This window comes from Uloborus diversus, chromosome 2, assembly GCF_026930045.1.
Source record: "Uloborus diversus isolate 005 chromosome 2, Udiv.v.3.1, whole genome shotgun sequence".
Classification (NCBI taxonomy): Eukaryota; Metazoa; Arthropoda; class Arachnida; order Araneae; family Uloboridae; genus Uloborus; species Uloborus diversus.
In genome coordinates, this window is record NC_072732.1 from 189,957,410 (window position 1) to 189,984,833 (window position 27,424).

General features: G+C 30.9%; 1 protein-coding gene across 1 annotated transcript in view; it reads right to left on the reverse strand.

Moving 5' to 3' along the window:
• Positions 1-5,545: 5,545 nt before the first annotated feature.
• Positions 5,546-27,424, reverse strand: part of LOC129216226 (uncharacterized) — a 32,494-nt gene continuing 10,615 nt past the window's right edge. Inside the window, exons 2-8 of the mRNA XM_054850424.1 lie at positions 19,858-20,017; positions 16,223-16,377; positions 14,724-14,909; positions 13,969-14,088; positions 11,394-11,480; positions 10,512-10,656; positions 5,546-5,658 (exon numbers count right to left, since the gene is read on the reverse strand). Coding sequence (XP_054706399.1) covers positions 5,561-5,658; positions 10,512-10,656; positions 11,394-11,480; positions 13,969-14,088; positions 14,724-14,909; positions 16,223-16,377; positions 19,858-20,017 — 951 coding nt within the window. The 3' untranslated portion in view covers positions 5,546-5,560. The remainder of the gene's footprint in view (positions 5,659-10,511; positions 10,657-11,393; positions 11,481-13,968; positions 14,089-14,723; positions 14,910-16,222; positions 16,378-19,857; positions 20,018-27,424) is intronic.

Genomic DNA, 27,424 nt, shown 5'->3' on the forward strand with positions numbered 1-27,424 from the left:
ATTTTTCATAAACATATTGTTATAATAACTGTGTGATGTCACTTTTTGGCACCCTCTCTTTCCCTTGTCACAATTTCATGAGCCTGTCTCCCCTCAAGGCATGACATCCCTTGTGGATGACTCTTTTTACAATGTCAAAACTGCAATTTACTAAACAATTGCTTTTTTAACAAAATCACTTAATATAGTACATCTACTAATGTATTTTTTAATACTTAAGTATTGAACAAACTGACTTTTGATACTGAGAGTGTGGCAGGAGTTAAAAGCAATAATCATAACACTTGACAAAATAGCCACGCATCATTTAAGCATGATTTAATTCACTTATGAAATGTCTTAGTCATCTAATAATATTTTCACAATCAACTTTTATGACTTCTATAATAAATTTGTAAATCACATCTTTATGAAACAAAATGTATCAAATTACTACATTAAAATTGCTCTTATACCTTCGCCCCCGTGACAAAGTTTTGTCCATCGAAGTATTTTAAATTACTGTCATAACGGACGATTATGTAGTCTTGATCTAAAAAAGAAGGAGTTTTGAAGGAGTTAAAACCAAAAATGAAGGAGTTTGGAGGGCCCTTCAAAAAATTTTCCTAAATTAAGGAGTAATGGAGGAGTTTTGAAGGAGCGTACGAACCCTGTTACCTAAAGAGCTGAATTTTTACCGTATTTTTTAAAAAGCTGCATTATTCAAACATTGTACTGTAAGAGTACTATACAGTAGATACAATAAGTTACATTTATAACTTAAAAATTGAAGATGATGATTTATGCTGCACAATCTGATCGTGATTCTAATATATTTTTAAGCACAGTAGTTTTGCATTTACTTTTATAACATTTACATCTATGGCGATACCACGCTTTCAGAGTCTGTATAATCTACAATACAAGAGCAGATTCCAATTTCATATTGCTTGAATTTTGTTTAAACACTACTCTGCAAGCTTCATATTAAAACTAAGTTCTGGGTTCATACGGATTGCCTTCTCTTGACTTTTAATTATACATATGAAAAATTCACTCATACCTAATTCTCGTGCTACCTTCGACCCATTTTCTAGTTGTTCAAGTGTATCAAGAATCTTGACCTTTTCTAAAATTATCGCAAACTTACGCTTTTTGTGCTACTCAAACCTATCAATTACAAAATAATAACACTCATCCTGACAACCACCAAAAATTTATAGTGCACATATTTGATAATAGAAAAGCGAACAAAATCAGACTGATAAATAAAAAGTTGGGCGGGTGGTCAAAATGACCATAGTCAGTTTTTCTAGGTATTAACATTTATAGTGACAATAATAATAAGCCTAAAGAAATAAAATTAAGATCGTAATAAATAGTTGCAAAAAGTCAAAGAAGGAAAAAGAGTTCGAGAACTAAACGCAGCAAATATGAGCATTTGAAAACCGTTTGCGGTCAAAATGACTGCTTCCGTCTTTCTAGTGTTTACACAGTGTAGCTTATTCAAGCCATTTCTGTATTGTTTTATTTTCAGGAGCCTTTTCAAAAGTAAAGTTCTTTATTTTTCAAAAATAGAAAAATACTGCTTTGAAAGTACATAAAGAATCTACATTGAAATACACAAATTTGGCAAAAATTTGTACAGCTTTACAACATATGAATGAAATACATATAACAAAGAGGAACAGATTTGAGATAAAATATTTCAAAACAATCCCTACCAAGCCTTGGGAACCAAGTTTGTCAAAATTATCATTGATAGTTGTTTTCATTGTATCACAACTTTATTTGAACAATGATATGAGAAAAACATCATAACATGATACAACCAAGTTCACAAATATAACCAAAGTTAATGCAACATTTCTGATGAATGGCAAATATAATTTCGAATATTTTTTTTCAGACATATGAAAGTTTAATCGTATAGTGATGAATAATTTGTGGAAGAAAATATTTACATAATGAGATTGTACATAAGGCACACGATCACAATTAAGTTACACAATGGTTACAGTTATTTTTAGCTAAGCAACTTTTCCACAAAACAAATACCCATCATTCGTATAAATAAGATTTTTTTTTATGCATTGGAAAGGTAAAACACAGGGTGCACTATATTTAAGCTCAATTTCCTTTAGTACTAGATATTTACAGTTGACAAAGGATATTCATGATGACATACTTGCTTTGCACTGACTAGCTGACATCTGCTCAAATAGGGACACAGCCTTGTGTTCCAACTTTCTAAATTTCAACTCTGGCCATTTAAGACAGCATAGATGTATTTATTTAATTTTTAAAAATTGTAATTCAATTATCTGACATAAATCTGAATATACACCACTAGTTGTTAATAATGGTTTTCATCCATAAACTCATTTCTTTAGCATTGAAAGCGTAACAATAAAACAAGTGTCTGAAATTTTGTGCAATATTTCTTTTTAAATGAGAAAACGTTCAGACTATTCTATCAAATGCGTAATGAACCTTAAGAACCAATAAGAAATGCAAGAACAATTATAAGAGATGGTGTGAGATATACCAATGTACATTGAATATTAATACCTGGTGATGTACTGGCACAGTTAGAAAACAGGCACCGTTTTGGGGAGGGGGAGGTGTGATTAGCTTTATTCCTTTGCTATGCTCAAATGCTCAAAAAAGATTTTTCTCTTTTTTCTTTGGGGAGGAGGGGGTATGGGGGATACATGACCTGCCTCATTGAAATTAAAAAAATAATAATAATAAACTGAGCAGGGAGCTGTTTTGCCATGATACATTTTTTAAACATCAAAGATATTTCTTCCTGCACACTGAGGCACACATAAAACTAATAAACATGTAAATGTTTTTCAAACTCATGTTTAAAAAGCACTCAAGGTTGAATGTAAATAATAAACTCTTTCTCCATACAGACAATGCCTTAAAAAGGTACAATATCACAAAATTTATCACTAGACACTTTCATACTGATTAAATCACAACAGGCTTTTTTAAAGAAATTTTTGAGCTTTATAAGCAGTTTCAGTTTGCCTTTAATGTTAGAATACTGGTTCCAAGTTTTTCATCTGAATCAACAAATATTAAAAACAGTTATTTTATTTTATTTTTTTTTTTACACTTAATTACAGTTATAGTAAAAAGTTTAAATCAAGGGCAAAATTCTGAAACACATATAAATTTTGATCTATATAAAAATATACATTTATTATTTATTTATTCAAAAATATTCTTTCTTATAAATTATAAAATAAATATTTTCTCGAGATGAAACATATTTAAACATGAAAGCAAAGGTAACAAAGCATTAAAAACTATCTGAGATTTATATTTCTAGAAAACCTTTGAATTTTATGTGTGAGAGTGAGCAAAACACTGATATACAATTTACTAATAAATTTGGAATGCATAATAAAAATAATATCACAAGACAATTGAACAAAAATTGAATTTAAAAAATCTATCAAATAAAACAATGGAATGATTAAATAAAATTGGATGTTTTTTCCCTTAAAACTACAGCAATTTCTTCATAGAATAAACATTACACAAAAATATATGCATCTAAAAAAATCATAAGTCAAATAAAAACAACACAATCAAAAATAGGTTGTAATACATGAAATGTCCTTTTTTCCCAAAAATTGTTTCTCGCTGCTTTTAAAAACTTCAGTAAAATAAACTTTAAAAATAATTTTAAATTTCTTTTTTAAAATCTTCAAAAGTTATTTGAATTTTTGAGCATATTGATTCTATAATACTGAGAATAAATAGTTGTTTCAAAAAAATATCTGATAATAAGAAATGCTTGATTTTTTTTTTTTTTTTTCCTTGAAATCTAACTTGCTGAATAGTTAACAAGTGAACACTCTAATTTTGTATCTCATTTCCATTTTATTTTCCTCTAAATAAAAAGACTTTTAAAACTAGGGAGCAAAGCTTTATGCAAAAAGTTTACTTAACACTACCCTCCACACTGATTGGAAGTTCAGAACAGTATTTAAAATTACTTTTTTGACAGGTGCAGAAACATATAACTAAACTACCAAACCTCTTATCATACAATAAACAATTAATCAGAAATTATTTTTGTGAAATCCTGAGCAAATCTGGAGAGTTGGACACTACATTGTGGTAGTGGGTTCAATGATACGTCCTACAAAACCTAATGAACCTAATGATCGTAAGACATGGGTTTATTATTTTTATGTTCTAGAATTCTTTCCTCTTAATGAAGTTTAGCATTTTGTTTAGACTAGAGATGAGGACGAAGAGTGGAAACAAGGATCTAAAATACCAATGCAAAAAAAAAAAAAGAAATGCTAACAATACTTTTCTCAACACATTTGAGTTGTGAACAGGTTAAGCTGTATACAACAGCCTAGACTAGATATTTTGGGATGTTTATGATGTGGTTTGGGTACACCACAAAAATAAAACAATTTTTGATACTTGGTGCTGTACCTTTAGTAATATCTATCCCATTTCAAAAAAGTAAAAATTTTGAAAGGAAGAAATGTTTTGAATGAGCATGGAAACTACTACAACATAATAAAATGACTTTTTACATTTACTTTAAAACTGAAATATATCATGTGTGTGTAAAACCATTTATTTACTTTTGTTCTACCAAATACGGAGAAAGGATGTCATTCATCTTAGTTAAACTCAATCGTTTAACTTCTTAAGAAGTTTTAACATTAAGTAGACAATATTTTAAGAACCTGGCCAGTTGAAAAATGAATTTCTAAATAGAAATTTGGATGAAGATTAAGTATGAAACAGGAAAAACACATTATAAATGTTGAAAAAAGGAATTGAAGATATGTAAGATAAAAATACATCAAAATATTTATATTGATATTCTTTGGCTTAGAACCCTAAAATACATAAAAATAAATACATTAAAACATCATTACAGCACATTCAAGTGTATTATGTAAAGCTTCTTTGAGTCCTCACAGCCGTTCAATTTAAGCATACTGTCAGAAGATAGATCAATAAAAAAATACACGTCTTTCTAGCAACCAAAAAAGAAGTTTTAAAGTAATGTAAAAACTCTGCAGATAATACGAAACTTGCATTAAAAAAAACATAATTCACAAAATTTCAAACATTCATTTTTGGAATTCTTTTATATGTTGCACATTTATTTATTTATTTATTTATTAAGTTCTTCTCAGCTAATATGTTTTGTTTATGTTTTTTGAAGATGATCCTATTATTTCTAGTCAAGCGTAATTCATACATTTACACCATTGTTCTAAAATATATAAATTCACAAAAACGGACAGTGTCAGATAATGGAGCATAGACATCTGATTATTATTTTCAACATAAATCTCAAAAGCATTTTTTGAATATTTTTTTTAAATTTCAAGTTAAATTTGAAATGAGAAATTTCATTTTTTCATACCCAACCACACCGGTATATGAATTATGCTGTGTCAAAATATGAAAAAACAGATGGAAAAAAATTAATGATTGTTATTTCATTTTAAAGTAACAAAACTAATCAAGTACATACAAAAATAGGGGCTTACGCCAACTGACGATCAATAATTTTGGCAGGCACTCATGGAGTTACATTTCTTCCTTCAACAGAAGCAGCTTCATTTACAACACCATCTTCACTTTGAGCGGCAGTTTGACTACTTTGACCATTGCCATACACTTAAAAAAAAAAGAACAGCGGAAAAATGATTTAAATACTTTATTACATTTTCTTCAAAATAACACAAAACTACAAACAATCTGCCATTTGATAAAAACAAATTTGGTTTGCAAGCAAAGCATTATTTACTTTCAGTCACACTTACAGAATGGAGAAAAGTCTAAATTCAAAATGATTCATATTCTAAAAACTGTATATAATGGAGAGGGAAATTTTTATGGTACTGAAAAAAAGTTTGTGTGCGTATGTGTTCACTTATGCAAAACACTGAAAAATAATGATAATTAAAAATTATAAAAGAGCTACTTGGATTTTTTTTCCCATGTAATTTTGAAAAACTTAGTTGGTCTGCCTTGTATATTATGTATTTAATAGAAAAGCTGCATAGATTTAAAAAAAGAAAAGAACAAAATAAAATCTATTTAGCAAACTTGCATTACCTTAAAAAATATAAGTTTCTAAATTTATTAAATCTAATTTATCTATAAAACTTTGCTAGTTACTTTGCATTAATTAGATTTTACTCTTTGCAATAATAGGTAAAATTTATGGAAACATTTGGGGGAAAACAATGAAATTTTTGAAAAAAAAAAAACTCACCAGGTTTAAACCACAGTTTAAACCATACAACCCTGCAAATGGCCATAGCAAATTGGCGAGAAATTCATCATCCTTTATTTGTAAATATACAGGCGAAACAAATGACCTTTTAATTTTCAACTATGGGCAAAGCTTTGCGGGGTACCACTAGTTTGTAACAAAATTACCTTTAAATTGATCAGCAAACTATGCTTTGACACAAATTTATGATGCATCAATGTATATTATTTACAAGAGAAATGTCACATAAAAAATCCTAATTAGGGTCATTCCATTTTAAATCAACAAATAGGGTGCGCATCACTATTTTTGATTTTGGTGAAAATTTGCATGTGCATTCCTTTTATTTCCTAGACCCCAAAAAAATATATTTTTATTTTTAAAAAATTTACCAATATATAAAGCAGCACTACCACTACCCCAAACTGTCTTTTCACTGCTACATCCCTATCAACAGACATATCATGCATGTCAGACGCGCATCTGTTCCTTCAGATTTAAAAGTTTTTCAGGTCATGAAAGACGAACCTGCTGAACAAAAAGCAAGAATACAATCGAAATTATCAGATTATGTTTGCTGTATGTATGATAGTGACTGGTGGCTAGGAGAAGTGTTGGAAGTAAAAGTATTCAATGTAGAAGAAGAATACGGGATCCGCTTTTTCATCGTAAAGGGCCTGGAACATCATTTAAAAAATCAAGTAATAATAACCAAACTTGGGTTCAGTTGAAAGACATATTAAAAATCTCGCTATGGTCTGCACAAGGAAGAGGTCACAATATCACACCTGTGATGAGTAAACATTTATCAACCCTTCTCTGTGAGACAAAATACTGAAGAAAATAGCATTGAAAGATTTATGTCCCTGACTGTTAAAAATGTTAAATTGTCTTTTTAAAGTTCAAATACAATACATTAACTTTTCAAGTCTTTTTTTTTTTATTATTTAAAGCAAAGAATAAGGTATATAATTACATGTCAATAAAAAACTAAGATTAAAAAGAGAAAAATTATTGCGTTGTTTCAGTGCAATTATTTGAAAATTCAGACCCTTATATTTGCCAAACACCTTTGAATAACAAAGTAACTTTTATTTCGTTAGAAAGCTGGTAAAAAGTACTTGAAATACCACAAATTAAAAAATTTTTATCTGGCCCCCCACATGCATTTTTTTAGCGTTGAAAATTGGATTTTTTTGAAAATTTGCAACTTCTGGGGAGCATATCTCATAAAGGGGGCGGAGTAACAAGCCAATTTTTTTTATACAACAAGTAGCCATGCATATAAATATATGATGAAAAATAGGGCTGGCTATTCTAAACCCTTCATGGGTTTTTTTAATTTTCAAAAATGATAAAAAAAAAAACAATTTTTCATTGCAAAATTTGACCATAAAAAAATTGGTTTTTTTTTTTAAATCTGAAATTTATTGATACCATATATGTAAAGATCTTTTTCTTAGCTTTCCAATGAGCTATGTTTGAGCTCAAAAGCTTTGATAGAAAAAAAGTTATTGTCCATAAGACAAAGCATCAAAATGCCCTATTTTTGCTGTTGCCAACAACAAAAATACCCTATATATCAAAGGGTAAATTTTTTAAAAATAAAAAATATATTTTTTTGAGGTCTAGGAAATAAAAGGAGCGCACGTGCAAATTTTCATCAAAATCAAAAGTGGTGATGCAACAACTTTTTTGAAAATTTGTTGATTTAAAATGGAATGACCCATTAGTAATTTCCCACCACGGTTCGCCGATATATATCGGTCAATATATATCATGATATATATCCGATATTTATTTTGAAAATATCATGATTTTTTTATATTTTCGATATTTATTTTTTCAAAGTAGGATATTTGCGATATAAAAATTAAATGTATCAATCATACTAATACATTTTTTTAATTAAATAATCCAAAGTAATACATTCATGTAACATATTAATGTATCATTAATATAATGTAAATAATATAACCTTCCCTTCTTTATTTTCTATTCATAAAATTATTAGTAATGCAGCAATTTTAATGGTTAGAAAAGAAAAAAAAAATATTGATGTGTACTGACTTATGCATATTTTTTATTTCTGAAATATGTAAAATTTGTAAAAGTAGTTGACCAAAGAAAAATGAGTAAAGCATCTAATGCTTAAGTAATTCAATTAAAATTAATAGATATGTATCAGTTATGCTATATTTTATTTCTAATAGATTAAATGATGACATTTTACAAATGATTGTAAACATAATTCCTACTTATGTCATTCAAAGTATATAAATTTTTATATAAGATACATATTTATGATTACAAATAATGAAGGAAACATTAATTTTAAAACTGATGCACTATAGTAATAACATAAGAAAAAAAAACAGCAGTGATTTCAGGGAGCAGTTACTATTTAATGCCTTAATTTTGTGTTGATTGAAAATATTGAATATATATCAAAATATCCCATATATATATCAAAATATCGGATATTTTCGATATTTTCGAATCCTGTCCCCCACCCTTTCTAGGAGGGAGGCCCTTTTAAATAAACTTTTGATGCTCCCTGCCTTCTTCACGATAAACCTCCTTCTTACCCTTTTGAAGTTTAAAACACAAAAGCAAATTTTTCTCAAGCGATAAAAATTCATCCAAGCCATGCACTGAAACATAACTCACTCATTTCCCTAATCTACTAAAATAGCATGAGCAGATATCCACGAACATTATAAAGTCTTATGAGCCAGGAAAAAGTTTTAGGTGCGAAACAAATTTAGAGTAACATTACTTCTGATGGATTTTTATTCTGAAATATCTAGTTGCCAAGGTACCTGGGATTTGTTGGATCCAGGATATCAATATAATAATAAATTAAATTTTGCAAAAATAATTTATTTCCTGATTTGAAAACTTCTATTTACTCTATATCCATCATAAAAGCTCCAAGCCCTAAAAGATCCAAAATCAAGCTTTTAATACATTATTTACTACAGTTGCACCAAATTCCATATTTTGCCAAATACTGTATATTCTGTTATAGATCAACACGAACATTCGGCTGAATACCAAATTTTTTTTTTCAACTGTAACATTATTTGAATTTTATGCCAATTTGAAATAAATATTAATATATTTTGGAAAGTGTAAATGCATTTCCATTTAGCATCATTAATTTATCTACATCAAATATAATTATGAATTAAAAATAAATCATTCTAAAACAGAAAACAAATTTGTTTTATGTTTATCTGCAACTCTGCATGAAGATATAAATACTTTACTTCCTGATACATGATTTGATAAATTTGATAACTGACAATGGCAACATGTTATGTCATAAATAAAGAATCTTGCTATTACTTTCATACAAATACAAACCTAAGTTGATTAAACTATCATTTCAAATTACAATTTGTTCAAATGATTGTTAGGTTAAATTCCTTGGCAACTGATAAATGGTATTGTTAAAATTGAGGAAGGAAACAAATATATTGCCAAATATTTTTATTTTTCTCTTAAACTTTGATTACAATGATAAATTTTAATGAGGCTGTTTACAAACAATATTTGATATTTTATATGGTGTAACACTTTAGTAAGTAAAGTACAGCAAAATTTAATACCAAAGTGTTCCCCCCCCCCCTCCTTTTTTTTTAAAGTCGTGCATCATACATATAAAAATTATCAGTTTAATGTTAAATAGTAATGAACTGACTTTATATATTTATTACTACTAAACATTATGATTTTTTCATCTGGTTACTGGGCCATATTTAAATGAGTTCGTTAATAGTAAGTCTAATGTAATGTATCATAAGATTTAAGAAATATTAAAAAGTAAAAAAAAAATTAAGATTTGAGTGTTTTCTGATAAATCAAAATTAATTCGAATGTGATAAAATTTTAGTAACAATTTGAGTTAACTTTTTAACTGTGGTACTATACTGTAACTTTCAGTCAATGCATAAAAAATATATTTGTTAACCAATTATTGCACATTTAAATTAATTTACTATTTAGTTGCCGAATAATGAAGTTTTAGGCAGAACCGAATATCCAGTTTCTTTGCCAAATATGTAGTATGCCGAATACCAACTGAACATTCAGCGCATCTCTAATATTTACTAACTTTTTAAATAAGGGTCAATTTTCTGAGAAAAGACAATGATCAAAAGATCTCTAATCTTATGAAGCCTATTATCTGTATCTGTAACTATAACAAAAAAATTACAGCAAATTACGAATATTGTCAAGCACTTACTTTTCTCTTTCAGACCTTTGCCAAAGTGGTACTTCATAAAGTACACAGCTGATACAATGAGCAAAACCCATATAACTAAAGCAAAGTATCCACAGGCATATGTGGCATCATAAGTAGCCAAGTCATCTTTTTCAAATTTGGCTGCCTGAAAGAAAATATGATAAGTACAGGGTCATCTAACAAATTTGTTTTGAGGAAAATCTATAATTTTCATTTTCAATCATTTTTTCCTTGATTTCAAGAACAAAAAAACAAACTAATTAAAACCTTTTACTATGTTATATATATATATATATTGAGACTGCATCATTCTTCTTTACATAGTGATCTACAAAAATTAACTTTTTAAAAAATAAATTTCATTTTCTGCTTCCTTTACTTGAAAAAAATAGATTCACCACACACATTATTGTTTTGAAAAAACCAAAAGTAGTGCATTAATGCCTGCAGAGTTTGAGTCCTGATGTCAGAGTGAGAGGTACGAAATTCCAAGAGTCGATCGAGGTAGTTCATTTTCTCTCAAAGTCTACAACTTTGTCAGTGCTTGTAGAGCCATAGTCTGACTGATTTTGGGTTATTAAAGTTAAATGATTAAAAAAATTCACAGAGTCAGAGTCACAGCAAACGTTGGTCACTTTCCCTTTGGTTCCGAAGCCCTGATATTTACACAGGATTTACATAGGATATTGATTTTTATTGTCATTGTTATATCAATGTTGTAGAATATAGACCAGTGTCTATTAATTAAAATGAAAAAAAAATGTATAAGTGCAAGAAAAAATGAAAAAAAAAAATTGATCAATTCAGTATGTGCAGTAGTCATATTTCCATAAACAATATGTGTAAAAAACAGATCAAAGAACTGTTTTTAAAAAAACTTACATAATAAAACTTGTATGCAATATATGCTGGTTCGAAAAGTCCCAGGAAAAAAAATACTGCCATCAAGGCCTTATTTTCATAGCGAAGCTAAGTAAAGAGAAAGAATCACCATAAGTTCAAATGAGGTAATTAAAATAACTAGTTTTTTTTTTTCTTTTTTTCCACTAAGAAAACAAAAATAATATCCATGTTATGAATATGCAATTGAAATTACAATATTTCATACATTATATGAGCTTTCAAAGCCATTTCAGGATAAATTCAAACAAACATGCCAATGTTTGTTTGAATTTATCCTGAAATGGCTTTGAAAGCTCATAATAAGCAACTCCAAAATAAACAACTCCAAACCATGAATGTAACTTGTAGCAACTCCAAAACATGAATGTAACTTGTAAAGTCAGTGGCATGTTTTGGACTTTACAAATTGCAACATAACTGCATGATAAATTCAAACATGCCAATGTTTGTTTGAATTTATCATGCAGTTATGTTGCAATTTGTAAAGTCCAAAACATGCCACTGACTTTACAAGTTACATTCATGTTTTGGAGTTGCTTATTTTTATTAAATTAATTACTATTAATAACTAATTTTATTTCTAAAAGGAAATTAATTATTATGGGTTTGATTTCTAGTGTAAAATAAAACATGATCTTTAGCTTATAATGATACAGATGCAACTGAAATGTTTTTTTAAAAAATTGATGGTTTTAAGAATTTTTCATTAAAAAAAAAAGCTTTAAAAGTGTTTGGCAGTTAGGAGCAATTTGTCAGTTAATTCATTCATCATATTCTTTTTCTGTATATAAATAAGAGTTATTTTTAAAAAGTAACTATTTTTCCACACATTAATTGGTCAAAATTGGCAAATCACAAGTAATTGCAATTTGGCTGACCACAGATTACTTCAGATTAATCAGTACAGCACTAATTTATGCAACTTAATTCTACTACAAACAGAATCATTTTGTGAATTTCATTTGCAGTTGTTGATTTTTTAGTTCATTAATAGGTGACTACATGCTTTAATACAGTGCTATGCCCAAGGTGACATAACAACAAACCCCCCCCCCTCCCCCAAAAAAAAAACCTGGATAGTTGATGCCTCTCAAGACATTAAAGGACAAACTGCTATTAAAGGAGATCTACTATGTTAAACTGATACAACAGGGTTAGGGAAGACGAGTCTGTGTAATCAAGACATAAAATCCTGTATCAAAAACTTGCAGAGTATAAAAACAGTCTGTATTACAGTGGCATTGGGAAAGCAAAGATTTTAGGTTTGAATAAATATTTTCACATTTCACTGTTCCATTTGGATATATTGTTCCCCTCCTCCCCCAGTCCTGTTGTATCACTATAACATGATACAACAGGGGCCAGGAAAGGAGGTCTGAATACCAGGCATACTGGTATTAAAGCCTCTGTCAATACAAGTATGTCCTTAAATGACTTAAAGCATCATTTGTCCTGAAATTTGGTTTGGCGTTATGTCACTTCCATCATAGCACTGTATTATTGGAGTATATGTTATTAATTCTGCACATAGCGTTTCCTAGCATATCCAAAAGATTTTTTTCACGTGCAGGTTTCAAAGTAAACTTGTTGAACTTGCTATTTTTCTTAGGAAGTTCAAAAAGACTTTTCACATCTCTAAGAAGTTAAAAAACATTTATATATATATATATATGTATCACACTGAGTAAATATTAATTATACCACCTCACAAAGGCATGTCGAAATTCAACAAGTAAAAATGAAAGTACAGTAGACCTCATTTTAAGCGGGCGTTACGTTCCACGGAAATGCCATGTGAATTGAAACTACGTAAATTGAGACCTAATACTAGTATTAAAATAGGGGTTTGGTTCCGTAGATAACAAAATACTTCATTCTAGTTTTGACTAATTGTATAATACGTTCAATGTGTACTTACATCGAATTTCATGCACAACTTGTATAAAGAAAGCACAAATTAATTTCGTGTCGTGTTTATAAAGAGGAGCTGCCGTCTTTTGGCAGTTATTAAAGAAATTTTCTCTTTAATTCTTTGCAGAACATTAACACATCCATGAACACTTTGGTCATTTCCATGATAGAACCTTCCTTCACTAACAAATCAGAAAGATCATTTTTATTGTCTAGGAATGGCTCAAAATTTTCAATGTGAATGTTTTTGGTTGTGCGTCATCGATGTCGGTATCCTCATTGGTTTTTGGCTTACTTTGTCACTCCTAAACGCTCTTCTTCCAGTGAGTTCTGAACTGTGTGAGTTTAATAACTTTACTTCTGGAAAGAGCTCTGGAACCAACCTCATAAAATGTCTCCAGTAGCCCAAGCTTGATTATTAGCCCGCCGAAATGCAGTTGATTACGCGTAATCTGCAATCTTTAGGAGTTTGGATTTTGAAAAAGAGGAAAATTTTATCTGTTTGCATTGCCATATCCGCGTAAGACCAAAACTCATCCGCGTAAAATAAAATAAAGGTGTCAAATCTTAAATTGCGTAAAATAAATCCGCATAAAACGAGGGTCTACTGTAGATAAATAATATAAGGACTACAGTTACTCACACCAAGGTGTCCAATAATGATAAAAATAAAGGTAACTGGAACTCCAGAACCAAGGATAACTTTCTGCAGGAGGGTCATATTTAAAACACCTTTGACTAATACTAAAAGTAACATGCTAAGCTGAAAATAATAACAATTTGCATTAGACAATATATGACTGCTTTATAACACATATCAAACAATAGTGGGTAGTATAAAAAATGTATTGAACTACGTAATGAAACTAAGAAATAGTTGAAAGGGGGAAAAATCTGGTTCTTAAGCTAGATACGGAAAGATTGCATGCAGAAGTTTCTTTGCTTGTACAGAGAAAAGTAAGTTTGAGTCATTTTACAGCATTTCTGAAATTAAATTTCTAAACATCTGCTACGGTTCCATTTCTAAACACCTCGAAACACCTGCTACTGGTTTTCTATATTGCTTATTATATACTAAACTGGGGACAACCTAAAGCATACTGAGCTAGAAGAAAAGTTATTTTTGACAAAAAATAAGAAACTTTGTAAATATATTTTTGACAAGAAGTAAGAAATCTAGAAAGTTATTTTGAACAAGTGTGGCTTTTATGTTAATCTACTAAATTTTTCTTCTCAAAACATTAAAAAAAAAAAACTAATTGTCATACAGGTGGAATTTTAGGAATCTGAAGATTGAAATCTTTATCTAATCTTTTTAAAAACATCATACATATTGAAAAATAAAGATTAACATATTTTTAGAACTTTAGACATGCCAAGTACTAAAAAAATACTAACTTGAAGCTGCAAATCAAATTTCAGCAGACTGCTGCAAATATAATACATTTTGCATGCATTCTGCAAGCTGCTTATCCCACCAACTGTGTTAAAAACCAAGTTATTAGACAAACAATATCTGTAACTTTGAAGAATTCCAACTACAATCAGAAAGGGGCTAAGAAGACAAACAACAATCAATCGAACCTGTAAAACAAAAATGAATGTAAAACAGATGAAAAAAGTACCGTATACGTTGCTAACATCTACCAAAGATTACCATTTTTTAATGCTTAATATAATTCCTCAGTTAAAGCATAAGGGTAAGAATGAATGAGACACTAATACTCTATTTTCACTGAAAAAACAGAGCTGACTCTAGCTGAGGAACATTTGAAACCTGTTCAAGCAGTTCTTTGAGTGAAGCAAGTACGCATGATTGCATGAAGATGGGGCGGGGGGGGGGGGGGGGGGGGGACTCCGTTTTTTCAGGGTAAAAGAGATAACATGATAAAGTATATTGAGATTATAATATTTTTTCAGAAATTGAAAAACTTCCTAACATTATTGAGTCGCAACTTGATTCCATAATATTTGAAATTATTTCCTAAAACAATTCATGGAATTTCTAGTACACTTTAACCAAACGTTGGTCCAGGTGGTTGGTCACGACCACTCTTAAAGCAACCAAAACGTTGGTCCAGGTGGTTGGTCACGACCACTCTTAAAGCAACCAAAACTAGCTTGAGACTGCGTTTGGGGATCTTCAATTTCAAGAAATTAACAGCGCAGAGCTGCAGATATCCATTTGGGTCTGACTGTTGTCCTGCTCAAAAACTTAATGACTCCTTTCATGTCCAAAAGCTGGAACTGGTCTTGACTCTAAGCTTTTATTGTCCCACTTTTTTTTCTTTTTATTGGCACTCATCACAGTATTACTGGCAACTAAAGTAGAAGGGGAATGTGGGACAAGAGAAATGATGAAATATTTACTGTTTTATCACCCCCTCCCCCCCCCCCCCAAAAAAAAAAAAAAAGTTATTTCAAAAAATCAAATCATATGATAATACAATCAATTTTCAAAAAAGGATGCTTATATTGTAATATTTTGTTGTATGTCAAAAATGATTTTGGTTACTCTTACTATAAAATGATAAAGTTCTGGTTATCAACATTTTAAATATTAATTGGGACCTACTAATATTGGGTGCAGCATATTTATTTAATATTAAGCTAATTTTTTGTTTAAACATTTTGTACAGTTAGTCAAGTGCATGCGGAGCAAAGTTCATTTCGGTAATCATTTACTAAATCACTTGAGAGTATTCATTTATTAACTAATTTATTTTCATTCCTTCATTTAATAATTCACTTATTAATATTCATTCATTCACTTATTTTATTAGTCATTCAATGATTTATTTTTTCTTGTATTTTAATTTATTTATTTATTAGTTTTTTTTTTTTTTATTTATTAAATTATATTACATAGAACAGAACAAAAAAAAAAAGAAAATTACCAATTTTACAGTAGGTTGATCATGGAGTAACTTATAACCAGTAACAAAATTTGTGACACAATAGATAAGAACAATAATATTACAAGCAACGAAGACCATTAGCTCATCCCACCTTTCCGTAAAAATGGAATGCACAACATAATGGTAACAGAAACCTGCAAAAAGTATGAAAACATCCTGTTACTGTATACATATACATTAATCATACATGCAATCAATTCAAACATAATAAAAAAATTGTACATAGGGCATATTTTTTTATAATATAAATGAATAGGCAGTGCCTGACAACTTCCGTCTGCCAGGTTGCAAGAGTCCAGGGAACTAAAAAAAATGTAGGGGTACATGTAGGTTACTCAACCAGTAATGGGCATTGTCTTGAATTGTCAACATCAAGTTTATAATCAATATTTCACTAGCACCACCAGTGGATTCCCAAAATAGATTCTTTTAAGAATATCCCTACCACATTTTTTCCAAAGATAAGCATTTATCTATAAATCGTAATTTATAATACTAAAATGCTTCTCAGTCACCAATAGTGAATTTTCGTTGCACTTAAGTTTTCAAAGGGTCTCTATCCTAAGGACTCAAGATTGCTGGGACTTTTTTAGGTCAGTTTCATTGCTAAGTACTCATTCTTTAGCTTTTTCTTTTAGCTATTTTTTTTTATTAATTAAGGAGCTGTCCATAAATCTCACTTCACACAAGTTCTTTTTAATATTTTTACTTCTTTTGTCACAGAGTGTCCCCCACACCCCATAAATGTGTCCCACGTCACACTAATTTTTAATAAACATATCCTGTTAAAATGTGTGACGTTGTACCTTCTGCTTACCCCTCCCTCCCTCTTGACACAATTTCACGAGCCCCCCCCCCCCTCAACATGCAACATCATTTGTGGACAGTCCCTAAGATCTTTAAAATCCTTTCTAGTTAATGTGCCCATAACTACTCAATTAAAAGTATTTAGACAAAGGCACATGACCATAATTTATTTTTTGACCATTCTTACTAAAAATTATCATTTAGAACTGATGATAAAACTAAGTTAATTTTGACAAACAATAAATAAAATTGAAGCAGTAGAATACTTCTATTAAGTTTAACTTGTTATTTTTGTTGTTGTCCTTTCGAAAAGCAAAGATACTTTAAATTTGATTATGTTGTATCAAAAATAACTTTTAATACTGCTGAATACTTTTTTTTTTTGCATATTTCCTGAAAATAATTGAATTTAGCTAGCCTGAACATTACTAGTTTTTAGTATGCCCATAACCAAGTGAATGTGACAACCGGTCAAAATACTGCATCCAATCTATACTATAAAAATGTATGAAACATAAAATTAATGACGATTTTACAGCTACAAAAGTGCAATTTCTAAGTTCATGTGAGGCAGTGAGAATTTTTTTTCTAAATCATGCTGTATAGCAGCACCTTCCAGGGCTACTAGTACCATCTCTTGCTCCAAGACAGAGGAGAGGTTCACCTAATTCATGTGAGGATTAACTTTTTCAATGTGAACTAGAACTGCAACATCACAGTTCAACAACAATCTGAATTTTTTAAAAAACCTTAACCATTCATTCGCATAACTAGTCATATATCTTATACAATATGAAAAATCCCAGTTGCTCAAGACCACGATCGTTTCGGATTTTGAGATTTTCCAGATTTTGGGTTCTGACTCAAAAAATAGTGAAAACCCTCCTGTCATGCAGTATTTGTTTTTCATGGTTTCACTCATGTTTGCACTAAATTTCTTTAATTTGTTGATCAATCTGAATGAAAGTATACTTTGTTATGATAAAACAAAAGTCGGAAATGATTTGCACTAGCGTATATAGTTCCTGAATGTTGCTTATTATTATTAAGCATATTGCAATGTGCCAATCAATGCTATTAATAAATCATATTTTTACTAAAATTAATTGTGTACTTTTGCTTAATAGCCTTTGCATACTTACGAGAGGAAAAAAACTGACGTCAACTGAAAGTGGATGTTTAAAGATTAATGCACAGTTACAACAACAGGGTTCGCGTTTACGCGCTATAGCGGGTTTTTTACGCAAATTCGCGGGAAAGGGACGCAACTTCCGCGAAAAATCGGGTCCCAGGGAACCAGAAAACCCAAAAGATAAGAACCAGAAAAAAAAGGGAGAAAATGCTAAAGATCTATTTAGTAAATGCTTTTAAACTTCAAAATGACCAGGAGAATCAACAGAAAAGGACTAAAATGACCCTATCTGTTTATCAGCTATTCAAACACAACCCCAATTGTGGACCAGTCAATGGAATTTTAGTGATAAGACTGGAGCATACAGTGAACTCCTGGGCAGAGCTCAGGGAGCAAGTTCACAAGTAGCCCATTGTACTGTATTCTAAGAATAAGCTTTCCCTCAACTTTTATCTTGAGGAAATTCCTAAAAACAGAAATGAAGACTAAACATAAGAGAGGTTTTCAATGCAATCTTCAGGATTAATACAAGACAATTGTACAGTAAAAATATTGCAATTTGGCATTCATGTAACCAGAATTACTTTTGAAAATCATCACTTCGCATCCCCAATAAAAAGAGGGGAGAAAAAAAATGGCGAATATTTTCCAGATCGCGCTAAACACAAAGAGTTCGGAACTTTACATTTTTCTTGTTAAATTGCTTATGAATACTTGAATTTTATACAAAAGCACTTTAACCTTGTTCTTTTTCTAATAATTGATCTCTTTTTGATGGATTATTTTTATTTGGACTTGCAAAAGTCGGGTATTAATCGAGCGCGCCATTTTCAAAATGGCGCGATTTAAAAAAAAAATTTTCGTTTTTGCGATCGCGATTTTTGCGTTGGGTTCATTCGCTTGCGATTTATTATTATTATTATCTAATTGCCAATGATAATTGGGAAGGGGGGGGGGGTCTGTTTGCTTTTTTCGCTAAGAAAAATTTCCAGGAAAACAAAGGTTAAGGGAGTGCTTTTTGCTTGATCAATCAGAGGCACTTGTTTTATATTTTATGGTAAAACCCATTTTTAAAGTAAATTTTGAGTTAATCTCATAACTGACCAAATAGTTTCTCAAATAACTAAGTCTTGCAAGTGTATTATTTGAAAATAATTTTACAATGATAAAATCACAAAAACTTAGGGCAAAAATAAACAATTTATTTTATTTCATGCCTCCCCCCCCCCCCCCAAGTATAAATATTTTTATATTATTCATTTACACACTAAGATTGTCTGTTTAAAATTTAAGGGACTCATTTTTTCCACCAAAGGACCCAAATCTATTTCATTAATGGGTCCCTGGGACCCAGGTTACGGATAGTTGAGCGCGAACACTGAACAAAATAGATAGTTACATATAACTCCTATATTACCTCCTTATAAACAGACAACTCCTGTCACCAAAAAAAATGCTGAAAAAAAAACTGAACTTAAAATATTGTGTTTACAGCAAGTAATGGCCAAACATTTCAATTTTGAACTTTTAAAACTGAAAAAAAAATTGGAAAAAAGGGTTTTGATTTCTTTGATTTTTTTTTTTTTTTTTAAATCGGATTTCAGGTCTTCTGGACTTTAGGATTTTGTGTCTCAAACTGCATATACAGTAAATAAGAAAGTAAACTTGCACTTACCTATGGTAAGCAGTAAGAGAAGAGCAAATGTAAAATCACTAGAGTCTGCATCCTCAACCGTCAGTCTCTGTATTGTGATACCAAAAGAAATTGTGAGAGCAATCAAAGAGATTGTTAAGTAAGCCCATTCCAACTTGGCAAAAGTGTTAAATGCCCGTACCTTCAATAAATAAAAAACAGCATCAAAACATAATCTATTAGTTCAATCATTTCTCAAAAAAATTGGTATTAATTCTTCAAACAATAACAGGGGCCAATCTAGGACTTTTTTCTCGCTACCTATTTTTGTGAAAGTATTGCATCATTCTATTTTTGTGAAATTTTTTTTATCAGCATTGGTTTTTTTTTTTTTTTTTTTTTGAAATTTTAGAGGCATCCTAATTTTAGAAAAGAGAAGTAGAACAGTGAAATTTTAGTTCGAAAAGTGTGAATGTCATCTAGTATTATTTTTAACAGGTTTCGTTTTTCGGGGAGGGGGAGCTAAAAATCTAAGAAATACGAAAAATATCATCATAATTTCAGCTTAATGGGCTATGTACTGTGTACAATATAGGAAATTATGAGAAAAACGGTTTCCCAAAACAGATGTTGAAAGATCGCGATAATATTGCATAAATACACTTTGGCAAGAAACAGCTAAAAATAAGTTAAAATACTACAAAAAGTTTTCTATTTAAGCGATTGTTCATATAAACCTGCTTTGAATTTTATTTTATGAGTAAATTTTGTTTTAAACAGAGAAACAAATTTTATATTTTAAAATGCGAATTTTTGTGAAATTTTCGATGTTTTTGTGAAACCACTGATTTTATAACTTGATTTTTGTGAAAGTACCGATTTCAAAACAAGATTTTTGTGAAGGTACCGAAAAACGGTAGCAAAATCAGCCTGTATTGGGCCCTGAATAATTACATTCAAAAACATGCAGGTGATAAATCAACAGCAGCTTTCACACAAATACGGGAGGTTCTGGACATGGACGAATATAGAAGACACTTTTCACTCCGGAGTACCCCGTACCTACTATTATTTGTGGTTTAACCACTTGAATGGGACCATGAGGAGAGCTCTGATTTTTTGATCCAGACCAGAAACCAAGCAATCTCTGGCCCAACACCCCCAAAGGCGTTGTTTCACTTGGAGGACTTTGTGACCATGAGCATATTTAAAGTCAACCTCAGTTAGCATTAATGAGCATAAACATAGCATCGCCCCCCAACTGCTGAACACTTAATCTTCGACCTCAGAACTATGAAGAAATTAGCACAAAAATCAAGGAGAGAGACGATCTCAGAAGATGTTAAGAAGAGGAAAAATCCGGGTTCCCCCTCCCGGAAGTTTTCGAAAATAAACGATCTAAAATTTGCAATTTTGTCAGCCATCTTTGATATTGTTATTAGGACCGACGATTTTTCGAAATTGGGACTCCAAAAACAATTTTATTTGATTCTCAATGATATTGTTGGTGGTAGGGGGGGGCTTTGGGAGCTTTACCCCGGTAATAATTCGAAATTCAAGCCCTTAAACGAAATTGAAGACTACAGTCGAACCTGTTTATCTCGAACCTGCCTATCTCGAAAACCTCTCTGTTGAAGTTTTTCATTTTCCCTGCACATGAAGTATTTACTCAATGTTTTCCCCCCATGTTTGTCTCGAATGAGATTTTCTGAAAACCTGCATATCTCGAATTTCCACTAAAGCGTCGTTCTTAAATTCGATCCCCAACGATCTTTATTAACTGGAATTTGGAGACAAAAAGCATTTTTCTTAACATTAGCAGTTACATAATCCTCCATAATTAAAACTTTATGTACAAGAAGCAAGTTTTCCAGCAATTATATCCATTCGGAAACTGAGAGGAAGGGGACACTGTTGATTAGTAAAATTGCTTCCAAAGTTTTACTTTCGAGTCATTCCAATTACTCATTTTTAGAACTTTTTTCAAAACCTCTGTATCCTGAAACCTCCATATCTCGAATTTTTCTTCGCTCCCGTAAAATTCGAGATAAACAGGTTCGACTGTAATTTAAATGATGTTCGTGAGAGAGAAGGAGGCTGAGAGGCGGACACTCCTCATAAAACTTTTGAAGTTAGTTGTTAAAATGCAGTTTTAGGTGATTTTTGGTAATGTTAGTGAGAGGATAGGTTCGGGGCCCCTGTTCAGTAATTTTCAGACGTTGAAATTCCATAAAAGTTAGATGACTAGGTGACCAACGCAAAGCATTTGTGCTCAAAGGAAGAATTTTCTGATTTTCCTTCAGATGCAGAGCATAGTAATCAGGGTTGGGTTTTTGCCCTGCCAGTGGCAGAAACTGGTTAAAACCAATAAAAACTGGCAAAAACTGGTAGAAACTAGCAAAAACTAGAAAACGTCTTTAAGAGCTCTAGTAATTACTTAATGACAGGCAGTTAAATAAAGTAAAAAATATAACTCCATTTCATTATTGCAAAAACTTGATATTATAGTTCAAATTTAATAATGAATGTAAAAAAATGTCAAGACTGAAATTTCAAAAGCAAAGTAAAATTTATCATCGTTGAAATTGCTATGCGATAGAAATTTTAGCCTTTTAATCTTGTAACAAATTTTTCAGTTTGTAATTATTTTGTTTGCATTTAATGAAAAATGTAATATATCAAATACGAAAATAAATACTTAATTTTTTTTATTTCATTAAACTCTAAAATTCAAGAACTTGTAATTTAACTCAACTGAATGAAGCTACTCTCATACAGTTTTAACCCTCCCTCCCCCCTTCTAGTCTTGTTTTCTATGGCAAGTGAATTATCCAATCAATTAAGTACTAACACGGTCTTCATCTTTGCTGTATGTAAGAAACATTACAATTGGTTAGATTCACTGACTCATAAATGTAAAAAATTTTATTGGTTAAAACAGTTCTACATATAAAGTTCATGTGGCCAATCAAGTAAGCAGTTCTGTTTTTGTAAGCTGTTCTATCTATCAAAATAGCAATTTGTGCAAAAAGATTTTGTTTTAAGAACAGTTTGCTCTGTGCTGTGAAGGTTTATTAAACATGAGTTCTAAAGGTAGTAGACTAACGGATCCTATATGGGGTTTTTTTTTTTTTTTTTTTTGGTCAGAAAGCAGGGTTCACTCATATGTATCAGTCGATATATATCACGATATATATCCAATATTTATTTTGAAAATATGATATTTTCGATATTTATTTTTTCAACTACGGTATTTTCAATATAAAAATTATATTAACCATAGTAATATTATATATTCAGTAAATTACCGCCAGTTAGCCAGGGCTAGAGCAGAACTGGCACTTTCTAAAAAAAAAAAGCACTTTCCTATGCCGGGCTGATGAGTGCTAATTAGCACGAAACTGCAGTCCTCGGCTGGAAATGACTGAGCTGGCGGTGTATTTCACGCATAGTAATATTGTTTATTTATTATTAAGAATAACTAAAACGTTATGCACTGTATTTTTATGATGTATTAATCCATCATTAATACAGCAAAGTAATATAATATTTATTTTGTATTTTATATTCCTTTTTATTATTAGTGGGGCATTCCACGGTATTTTTGACATTTATGTAGAGTCCGTAACGTGACCTTTTTTGCCATAGCTTTTTAATTTACTGTTTGATTAGCATATTATTTTATTTTGATCTTTTCCTACCAACACCACCAGCTCAAATTAAAATAATTTGCAAATCAAACGGTAAATTAAAAAGTTATGGCAAAAAAAGGTCATGTTACGGACTCTACATAATGTCAAAAATACCGTGGAATGTGTTATATAGTTATAAATCATCCAGGGTTGGGTTCTTCAACGTGTGTGGAATGATAATACCAAAATAAGGAGGACAAAGTAATATGAACGTCTAACTGTTTTATTCACACTCCATGGACTGACTTTCCCAGCCAAAGCATTGGTAACCGCGCATGCGCTACAAGTCGATGCTCATTAGTATACAATATGTTACACGTCCTTTTTTTTTTTTTTTTTTTTAAACAAAAAAATAATTTAAACCAAACACAATTTAAGCATGCACTAAAGATTAAAATGATAAAGACAAATAAGTGCAAAAATTACTAAAACAATCACAATTTAAACATATACTAAAATATTCAAGAGAAATAAATGTCAAAAGTTTTTTTTTTTTTTAAACATAGTCCTGGAACCTGAGGGGTCTTCTTATTATGCGTTTTTCTCGTTTGGGGGTTGAGACATTATCAGGCAGAGTCTCAGTTGGATTTTCAGATGAATCCTCCCTTACTATTTGGGTGGATGGTGATTTTAATTTTTCCTTATCTACATCCAACTCCATGTTTTCTTTACTCTCATCTGGTCTAAGGTGAATTCTATTTCTTTTAAGTTCACTTCCTGCCGCTGTTTTCACTAAGTAAGATCTGGGTGTATTTAACTTTTCTATAACTGTCCCTGGGGCCCAATCTTGGTGCCCTAGCTGTACGAAAACTGGTTGATTTTTCTTTAGAGTTGACAGTTTTACAGCTGATCTGTCATAATATTCTTTCTGTTTATTTTGCTGCTTTTTTAAAATCTTTATTGTTTCATCTGTTGGGAACTTTGGTGTGAGAAGAGATGTTTTCTGTGGCATTACAGTTCTAAGTCTTCGTCCCATAAGCATTTCTGACGGTGATAACAAACTGGATTTTGGAGTGCTGTTGTATTCCAGTACTGCTAGGTTGGGATCTCCTTTGCTTCTAATAACTTTTAGTAAAATTGATTTCATCGTTCCAATAGCTTTCTCTACCATTCCATTTGATTTTGGATATTTAGGTGACGATGTTACAGGCTCTATGTCATACGACTTAGTGAAATTTTGGAAAAGTCTACTATCGAACGGTGGACCATTATCAGAATGCAACCTGCGTGGTATACCATGTGTCCTAAAAATTTGTTTCAGTGCATTGATAACTGGCTCTGCTGTTTTCTTTGTCAATTTCTTAATTTCTATGAATTTGGAATGGTAATCAACACATAAAAGATAGTCTGTTTTTTGTAGATACATGAAATCAATAGCTACCTCCTCCCATGGCAGTGTTGGTATACTGTATGGTAGTAAAGTTTCTTTTACATTAGCACGTTGATGTTGTTGACAAATTGTGCATGCATTAATGAATTTTTTTTATATCTTCACAAAAATTTGGCCAATATACGTTTTTTGAAGCTTTGTTTATGCAAGATGTTATCCCTTGATGGGCTCAATGTATGTTCTGCAAAATTTCAGCTTTCATCTTTGTGGGAATTACTAATCTATTTCCCAGAAATATTAAATCGTTGTAACAGTGAAGTTCTGCTTTCTTGTCCCAATAGCTTCTAGTTTTCTCAGGCATCTGTTTAAAACTTTGCGGCCAACCTTCTTCAATGTATTTTTTTATTAAAATTAGCTCCGGATCATCTCTAGTAGCAATCTTTAGAACTTCGGTCTTCTCATCAGTAGCTGATAGGACTGTATGAACAACTGCTGCTCCGGCCTCTAAAAAACTAGTATCTTCACTACCTTTCAACGGTGTCCTAGACAATGCATCTGCGATATATAATTTTTTACCTGGTACATGTTTTAGTTCGAAATCATATTTAAATAATTCTAAAACCATACGCTGTAGTCTTGGGGACAACTTATCTATAGGCCTTTTCAATAGACCTATTAGAGGCTTATGATCAGTTTCAACCAAAAATTTAGTTCCAAAGATAAAATAATGAAACTTTTTACAACCAATTAAAATTGCCAACAGTTCTTTCTCTATTTGACTGTAACGTTGTTGTGTCTCTGTCAATGAGGATGACGCGTATGCAATTGGGTGACCCTCTTGTATCAAAACAGCACCCAGTCCAAATTGACTTGCATCTACAGACACTGTGGAGAGTTTATCTTCGTTGTAGAAAGACAAAACAGGAGAGTTTGTAACACATTTTTTTAAGTCTTCAAACGCCCTTTGTTCATTTGAACTCCATACAAATTCTACATTCTTTCCAAGTAACTTCCTTAATATACCTGTTCTGTCAGATAAATTTGGTATAAATTTTCCTAGAAATGTAATGATACCTAAAAATCTTTGAAGTTCTGCTTTATTCTTTGGCGTGCCGTATTCTACTATAGCTTTAATTTTATTTTCATTTATAGACTGTCCATTCTTCGATAAATCAAAACCCAAATATTTAACAGAATCCATTCCAATTTTACTCTTCTCCTTAGATAATTTCAAACCATGCTCTCGAGCTCTAACTAGAACAGCTTTTAACTTGGCATCATGTTCTTTTTGAGTTTTCCCAAACACAAGTATATCATCAATGTATATTAAAATACCATTTATATCAATAAATATATTTTCTATAGTTTTCTGGTACACCTCAGGTGAACCGCTTAATCCATACGGTAATCTACAAAACTTATAGCGTCCAAAAGGTGTGGCAATGGTACACAATTTAGAACTTTTTTCTGTTAGAGGAATTTGTAAAAATGCACTTGAGGCATCCAAGACACTGAAAAATTTAGCTCCCCCCAATTCCGAAAAAAGACTTTGCTGGGTTGGTATTGGGTAATGCTCTCTTTTAATATACTTATTTAAGCCTCTGGGATCCATACAAATTCTTATTTCTTTGTTTGGTTTCTGTACTACAACAATAGGGTTAACCCAGTCTGTTGGTTCAGTAACTTTTTCAAGTACCCCTTTTGACACCATGTTATCAATCTCTGCCTTAACTTTTCCCTTTAAAGACGCTGGTATAACTCTAGGTGCAGAAATTTTTGGAACTGCATTTTTGTCTAATTTTATGTCATATGTATACAAAAAAAAGTTTACCCAAACTGCCAGTGAAAACATCATTGTACATTTTGAACAAATCAACATTTTCAACAACTGAAATTATTTGATTTCTTTTAATAAATCCTAACTTTTCAGAAGAACTCAAGCCAATTAAAATACTCGAATTTTGCTTAACAACATAAAATTCCAAGACTTCAGCTTTATCGCCATATTTACACAAAAATTCACAAGTTCCTATTAGGGATGCAACGAATAGTAATTTGGCCGAATACCGAATACCGAATATTCGGCCATAGTCAAGGCCGAATATTCGGCTATTCGGCCGCCGAATAGTTAACTTGTTTTTGTCTAAAAACAAAGCACAGTTTGTATTGAAAGCACATTTGTGTGCATTAAACAGCTTAAAATACTATATCACACTAGAAAAAAAATGTTTTGGAGTGAATTAATTATTTTTTGAAAGCATTAGTATTATCTTTAACAATATTCGGCCGAATAATTACTAGTAGCAGGCACTAAGAGCAATCCTATTCATCTTATGTAAATTTCTTTAATTTTCTTTTTAAACTGGTAATCTAAAAAATAAAGAATCTATTCAAATAAGCTTCTTTTTTACCTCCCTTTCATAAGAACTTCCTTTTTCAACATTCCTCTTTTACTTTCAAAATCTGTTCTTTTGACTCCCTACCAAAGCTTGTTCTGTATCCTTTCCCCCTTAACCCCTTCTAACTAATGGACTGGTTCTAACTGATAAGGGTTGTAAATGGCAAGAAGGCAGTAGCTCTGTGCAGA